This window comes from Charadrius vociferus, unplaced genomic scaffold (assembly GCF_000708025.1).
Source record: "Charadrius vociferus isolate BGI_N301 unplaced genomic scaffold, ASM70802v2 scaffold56, whole genome shotgun sequence".
NCBI classification, from domain to species: Eukaryota; Metazoa; Chordata; class Aves; order Charadriiformes; family Charadriidae; genus Charadrius; species Charadrius vociferus.
Window position 1 is genome coordinate 3458276 of NW_009649057.1, and position 8226 is coordinate 3466501.

The window sequence follows — 8226 nt, forward strand, 5'->3', positions numbered from 1 at the left end:
ATGCAGGCACACACTGTAAGAAGAGGAAATTAAATGCAAAATGCAGCCGAGTAATAAATCTTAGAGTAGCTTAGTTTCTCTAGGAATGATGCCGCTGGCAAGACGTGTGAGATCTAGAAGTTTTCAAATCAGAGCTCGTTGGAGAAATTTTGATGGAACTGCGTATCTCAATGGAATATGCAGTTCTTTCAAAATCAAAACACTTTGCAAAATTGGGTTTATTTGTCCAAAATTTTATTCTGGAAGAGAAAATGGGAATAAAGTTCTAACAATATCGGAACATTGCGTTTTGACATTTTTGGAAGAAATCATTTCACTTTTGCACTTTGAAACACTTTTCAGTTTGATATTAAAAGTCGCTTTTGCCCTAGATTATATACTAAAAGGGGATATTTTCAAATGTCATAATTTAACCGAAGTTCATGAAAGAGGAATTATATGAGCTAAACAAAACATTTTGGCCAGCCTCAAACACTTTTTGTTTTTAATTTTCCTTCATGGAGAATTTCAAAAGTTTCGGGGTTTGTTCCAAACGAAACCAAGTTTCAAAGTCTTGTAATCCTTGGCTAAGTGGAAATTCCACCTTCCACCCTGCACTACTACTGCAAGCGATCCAAACTTCACCAATCCAGTCTGTTGATAATCCAGTCACACTTGTAGCTGGAGTGCTGCTTCCCAGGATGGAGCTCCTCAACACCATCCACCCAAGGGGTGGGCGCCCGCTGCCCGGCAGCCTTGGCCCTTGGATGTCCCAACTGGGGGGTGAGTTGGAGTGAACCGCAGGCTCTCTTGGGCCCCCACCCTGGGAGATGGGTGCACGGGGCAGAGGACACTTCACCACACATCTCGTCCCATCACGCCGCGGGGACGCAGCTTGATGCACACGCTGACCTCGGGACTAGGGAGGGCTCTGGGGTGCCAGCATTGCATAAATCACCATATTAGCTCACAGTCTTCCTTGTAGAATAACTCCCCCATACTCCAGCCACAGGACAGAGAAGCCCTTAATGTAAGGAGGTATTTGTTTATCGGTTTGCAAAATCCAGGGATTGGCCTTTGAGTTCACTGAGCCCACCTGCACGTTCGCAGTGAAGTCTGTGCCCAGAGTGTGCTGCTGCCAAAGGAACAGCTCGCGGGACAGATTGAAATAATATTCTGCTCTTTCCTAACCGTAATTTGTGATTACTGAGCTCTGCCTGGCATAATCTTAAATATGCTCTACCACATCCACCTGCTTACGTAATGGAAGGTGCATATGGAGGAGAGTTAATGATGGAGATCTAATGGCACCGTATGAGCAGCTCTGCAGCCCGTGCTCCCTCCAACGTGCTCTGGAGAGGAGCAGTAAGTACGACTTTGCAAAACACCCTGAACTGACTGGGCTTGACGTAGTCACCTGCGTTCATGCTGCCGAGTACTTGCCCAAAGGGCAATCTCCTTTCAGCCTGTCCGCCGGTGCCGCCCGTTACTATTCAATGAAAGCGAAGGCAGCAGAAATCAGGCCCAAATAAATAACATGCAATTCTTCACTTTCGGAGTTGGAGTAGAAGGAGTAAACAGCTCCCCTGAGGAGTTCATCTGGCAGATGTGAATGGTCGGCATTTCTTGGCACTCTGCTGCTTTCTGAAATTCAGGTTCAGCTCCCGGAATTCATTTAATTCATGGGCAGGGTCAGGACACGGGGGCCAAAACACAGGTATTTCAGCCAGTGGCATGACTTCAGGGCACGCTGTATTCATCCGTCCTCTAGTTTTGTTCATGTCACATACAGGTATAATCAGTCACTCTCTCCCAGATTTTCCCGCTCTTTGTGGCTCTCCGTTCGCTCTGCCCCATCTTCCCTCCCCCCAGCCCCGGGTTTGTCCCCAACCCTGTGACTCACCTTCTGCTTCCCGCGGGCTCCAGTGCCCGGAGGGATCGCAGGGCATCGGGGAAGAGGCGCTGAAGGCGTATTGCACCAGGACTCTTCCTTCCGCACACAGATCACATGCTGATCCCACTTCTCTAGGAGGCCAGGAAAACAGGAAAACACACCAACTTAGTAACAGCTGAATGAGCTGCTTATTCAACTATATTAAAAGCAATAAGACTTAGAATTCAGTTCCACTTAACCCTCTTCTCACAGCACTGACAAGAGTGTTTTCTGATGCTGACCGTCTGTAGGTCTGGGCTAACGGCCTGCATGGACAGCATCTGTGAGCCCACCACCCACCACAGAACGACAGCAACCTGTGAAACCACGCTCAGCTGTATCTCCCCGCCCCGCACTACAGCTGGGTCTAACCCTGACAAAAGAAAACCCATGTTGCCTAGTGGTTAGAGCAGAGAAACCAGCCTCGGGAGATTTCGGATCTATTTCTTCTCCCACCATGGATTTATTGCTTGAACTTGTAGTATCTTAAGGATTGTGAAGGCCTTGGGGTCGCTGGTGATTAGAGGAGAGGGTAAAGTCCCGGGCTCTGAGAACATCAGACAGAGCTGCTCTGCGAAGCACGGCGCTGCTGAGGTGTGTCACACACAAGGACCGGCTTTTGGAGGTGTATCACAGCCCAGATCATTACAAGCCCGGAAAAGGGGTGGGTTATGAACATACAGAAAAGAACGCGCCCCAGATCCCGTTCGCAGGGGAAACTGGACTCGATACCGAGCAGCTTTGGCAGCAGTGGATGGCTCTTTCTGGACTGGAACGTCTTATGGCTCCACGCCATCAGACAGCATGACGTGGCATTGAGAAAGGCACTTCACTGCCCAACGCCAACACCACTTCACCTCCACAGTGCATCCAATACCAGGCACTGTCAATAACGCACTATCAGTAGAAGTGGTCGAACAGGAAAACCCAGTTAAACACTGATTCACAAATATTTTCGCTAATACATTCACAAGATCAGGGTTTAGGCTGATGTAGACTGGAGTAACTCTAATAACCTCCGTAACATTGAGCTGATTTATATCAGCTGAGAATGCAACTCACACAGTTCAGCCCTCCGCTCCTTGGGGTCGCAAAATTTGGAACCGTGTATGACCCAGAACGTGTGGTTTTTCATCCCAGTAAGTTGCTTATTATTCAGAATTCATTGTTCTCCTTTAAAGAACTCTGCCCACTCAAAACGAAAGGAAAACATTAATTATCTTAATGACTAAATGCACCTAGGAAAGGACAGAAGTTTTAAGCAAACAATTTGTGTGTAACACGCAGTGCGCTCCCTAAGCTACCCAAGTAAGTACGGATTGAGTCATCAATTATTATAATCAGCTATGCAAATTTTAACCATCTCCCCTTGCACGATTTATTTCAGCACTGCTTTGCGAAGGGCACTGTGATCCTCAGGCGGGAGTTATTTTGGCTGCTCAGCGAGGACGCCGGGACTGTGAATTTACCCTCCCAGGCTGCCCCATCTCCTCTCCCTTTGGTGTCAGGGCCGACACGCGCTCAGCTGCTCCACAGCTTAGCATCTCCTATTTGTTGACAGGGATCTATGCGAAAGTCAACTTGCTGTTGGCTTAATTAGGCAGAAGCAGGGATTGTCAACCGGGGGGGACTTGGAATGAAATCAGTGGTAAAACTCGTATCCGTTTCAGTACGGCCCACAGCCGCCCCTCCACAAGGAGACGGCGAACGACTGAACCGGCAGGCAGTGCAGGAAGAGAAGCACCTGCCGAAAACATCTGAGGAATAAAATGTGGCAATGGGGTAGAACAGAGAAGAGGAAGGCAAAGTGCCCTCCTCTTCCTTGCATGATCTGTAGCACTGGTAATGGACGAATTTGGGCATGTTGGGAGTAACTTCTCTCCCTGTCTCATTTCACCCACCTGCGCTATCGGCATGACGCTGCCTCCCTATTGCATTCCTCAGCTGTCTTTTCAGCAGCAGTCTAAGCGTCTAACTCAGCTTGCCTAAATAATATATGCAAACAAATTCAAGAATCCAGAATAAAAGGCCCTGAGAAATCAAAATGTAGAATTATTACTGTGCAGTTGTTTTTCAGACACATGCATCAACCGGCAGGATAGAAGTCCCTGCAATAATAATCTTTCAGTTTCTCTACAAAGAGACTCCTGCATTAGCGCTTGGTCCTGGATGAGGACAGGGCTTCGAAAGCCAAGTTTCCACAATTAGGACCGCTTTTTACTCAAATTAGCAGCTATACAATTTCATCACAGGCTGCCATGGTGGAAAAAACTGTAGGCTTATGGACAAACATTTCCTTTTACCAGCAAGGACTTGGAGGTAAGAGAAATCACAAGGAGCATCATGTGGGAAAGGCTATGAGCAAACTTTCTCTTTTTACTTTTCCAATTTGGGAGCCAAACTCAACCCTGATGTAACTCCACTGGCTGAAAGGAGTTACACAGGGGATGACTCCCGGGTAAAAGTTTTTGGTCTGCAGACTCTCGCACACAAATCCTACAAACAGCCACGAACGTCAAAACTAATTATGGAATCGCATTTACAGGCTTATGAAAATCTGAGCCAGATCCTTACACCTTATGCAGCCACTGACATCAAGACAAAATGAGCGTAAATTGGTTCAAAACACTATTAATTAGGAATGATAGCGTATCTGACACATTATACACTGGTGCACATGACTCCCCAAAGTGCAGGGTAATGGAAAATCTAGACTTCTCTGTTTTCTAGTAAGCCAAGTACTGGGGAAATTCCAGCTTATGAAGTTCAGAGCGCAGGAGGAATTCATTCCTACAGCATGATATTTCAGCAGCGGATTCAAAATCGAAAGATTACTAGTGAAAAACAGACAATTCTCTTCGGGGCCAGCACCAGTTCAGCGGGCAACTCAAAACCACGAATAATCTGTCATTCCTTTCAGTAGAGAGTGCCTGTTTTCAGGCTGAACTGTATCTCCTTACTTGAAATTCAGAATTGGTGCTCTCCCCTCCGAGGCATGGAAACTTTCCGGCAGGGTTTAAGCAAGCGATTATCAAGCCCAGCCATCTAGACCTGGGACACCATACTGACCAAAATATTTGCTTGCTAAGAAGGAGATAGCATCAGATTCATGGAAATTAATGCAGTCACCTCAATGAAAACTTGGAAGAGCAGATGCATTCAAAGTTTTCTGTCCAAGCAGAATTTGCCGCGGAGCCCTATTACAATAACTGTTTACATCCTGCCTCCGCATATCAAACAGGCGGCGCATGAATGGATGCTTAGCGACAGCAGATGAACGCATCTAATAGATGCAGCCAGGAAATGAATAGAGTTTTCTTTCTCTCACTTGTTTTCACTTGTTTTGTTGGCTCTATTATTATTTTATTATTACATGTTATTATATGCGCATGCAACATTTTTTATGCTTTTTTTTTAACGGGAGGATGGAGAATGGGAAGTATTCCAATGCCGTGTGCAGTCGTTACAAAAAGAAACGGTGTTTCTCGCTACATTTGATTATTAGAGATGTTTAGAAGCTCAAACAGCTGCTGGAGTTTAGGGTCAAACACATATTGGCAAATTTATGTGCAGGTAAATGACTCTCTAGAGCAATATAGCAGTCATCAATTAAACACACTAAATAGATAAGGAGGGTCTGACAGGAAGAAGAGTTTACTTCTGTGCAGCTCACGCAGCTACTCTTGCCGAGGTGTGCGGACACTGGAGAGCCAACCCCAAATTTACAAGAACTATGAGTTAGCTTTACTCTCTGTCCCCACATCCACATAAAATCATCACGTAATTCCTAGAACTGAGGGCCTAAAGGAAAACCAGCTAATACTGTGGCACCTGTGACCAAGTTGCATCTAAGCAGGGAGAAGACACGTGGTCTTTACTGCCATGCTTCACCTCCCTCCGACCACAGACCTGTCCAGACCTCACCCTCAGGTGCAGCCAGTCCAGAGTTACAGTTTTAAACACAAGGCTAAATTTTTCCCTTCCCAATTTTCATGAAGCAAAGGTCACTGCCTATGCACAGCTCTAGAGAATAAAAGGGACAGAAAAGGAACTTGCGTTACACCGAGTGTGCCCACAGCAGCACTGGAATCTGGAGCAGGAGTGAGCTTTTGAGGTGAAACTCTTCATCTTTCCCACTTGGAGCACTCGGAGCAGTGCTGGAGTGTGGAAACTGGACCCTGTTTTGCCCGAAACCAGAGCGGAGACGTGTCCCAGGACCACACCTGATGTGTTCCGACAGCCGATGCCACGAGGCCAGGCTAGAGCTAGGCTGGAACAACCCCCCAAAACCCCTACAGTGTTGACGTCAGGTCTTCATTAACAACTGTTTTGCGCTAGAGATCTACTTATATTGGGCCACAATACTTGCTAATGTAGCCAGAGCCATTCATCCTTTGAAGGCCCTTTTTCACTGTCAAAACAGCATGGAAGGGGCCTCTGTGCATTAGAAACCAGGCCCAAGGCACTCAGCAGTTGAGTATCAGTCTTCTGTTCTTTACATGAATAGTCTCATTGAAGTGAATGAGTTTATTCATTCAAGTGAGGCAAGTAAAATTTGGGCCATGGTGTGCACTTTGTGTAAAAATATCTGCAAAGATTTACAGTATTCCCACACACAGATAAGATTATCCTTGGCCAATTTTACCTCCTACTTGTCTTGCACAGTGACCCAATTTTACAAATTGATACAGGCGTGTATCTCTAAGCGAGCAGTGCTGGACACACGGGTACTGGAAGTTCAGCACGCCAGCTTTTCCAGTATCAGTCACTGTAATACTACCGTCACGCTTGTTTTGATTAATATATCAGAAATGTGGGCATGTTTTAGACAGGATCATTTATATATTTCAGTGATGTTCTTAAATGGTCACAGCAGCATTTCTGTGTCCGTTAGCACTGGGAATCTCATTTTAACAAGGAATTGGACTCAAAGTATTTGAGGCTGTCTCTTTAAATCTCTTCAGTAATACTGAGCGCACAGATTTGAAAACCCACAGGACTTTTTTTTTTCTAGAAAATCACTATTTATTTAACATATGATAACTCTGTTATGAAATTTTAGATTTAGCAGGCTATCCCCTGTACGTTATTTAAGAAGCAACTAACTAGGGCTTATTACGAACATATTGATTGAGTTATAAGAAATATGTAATAAAGACATATTTGGTTACATAACAATTAACTCTGCATCAATATGTTTTAAGAGGCAGATGGTATTTATTTAACACATAATAAGTATCTTCTGAAATCTAAATTAAATTGGAGAAACTTAATTTACCTAAAAATTATTATGGGCTAAAAAAATCTTAATTCCTTTTCAGAACTTCACATAAGTCCTTTTCACACGTAGGGAACAAAAGGGTTCAGCTGCAAAACTGCAATTAAGGCAAACACTGCTCAGAGCACAAGACCTCTCTTTATCAACTCCTAATATGATTTGATTACCCTCCTCGTATTAATCTGCAGTAAAGGTGGAGAATCTCGTCTGAGGAGAAAACAACAGCTATCTGCCTACTCAGATAAAGCTCAAGCTGGCCACTGCAATGGCCACGGTGTCCGAGCAGTGCTGGAAGGAGCTTCAGCCCTGATGGAGGCAATGGTTCTCAAGGTGCTCCCACTGAACAAAGCAGCGGTTGCTGAGACAGCTCTTTGGGTGCTAATATGCTTGTAAATTCAGCCTCCTGTGATATGCACCGCTACGGTCCTGAAGGGCACTCAAAGTTTGTTCTCTATAAAATAACAAAGCAAAAAGGGGAGAAGAAATGCAAACGGAGAAGGTGAGTTAACGGCAATGCGAGAAGGTCAATCATTTAGGAAGTTCTCTGCTAGGACTCCCATAGCTCCGGCGGCTCATCCAAATGCTGCATAACAGTATTTAGATGAACTACCCAGTTGCTCACGTCATCCTGGGGGAGAGCTGCTCCAGCTGTGAACTGCAAAGCGGTGCAACTCGTGTCCAGAGCCCTGTGTTCATTTAATTGTTATTGATACCACGCAGCTGTATGCCTGTCAGACACGAGCACACACACATACTCTGACCTACACGCTCTACTCGGGGTGCAGTAAGATGCCCCTGCACGATACGCAGAGTTTTGGGTCTTTGCCTTGCTCAGCTCCCATCTCAGACCTGCAGCTCAGGGCAGGAGGCAGCACTGGTCCCTCTCCCCGCGCATGCCACCTCCTCGCCCTGGGAGACTCCGCTGCCCCTGAGCTCTGTGTCGCTACGGGAGTAGAAACAAGATTCACCTTGTCCTTGCAAAAGAAACGTGCAAGACAAGGAGGGGGAACGTGCGGGCAGAGCTGCAGCCCACAGG

The 8226-nt window shown here is 45.9% G+C and overlaps 1 protein-coding gene across 1 annotated transcript in view; it reads right to left on the minus strand.

Annotated features, from left to right (window-relative positions):
* PAPPA (pregnancy-associated plasma protein A, pappalysin 1) overlaps positions 1-8226 on the minus strand; it is a 181814-nt gene that overhangs the window by 110856 nt on the left and 62732 nt on the right. The window contains exon 6 of the mRNA XM_009888046.1: positions 1883-2004. Coding sequence (XP_009886348.1) covers positions 1883-2004 — 122 coding nt within the window. The remainder of the gene's footprint in view (positions 1-1882; positions 2005-8226) is intronic.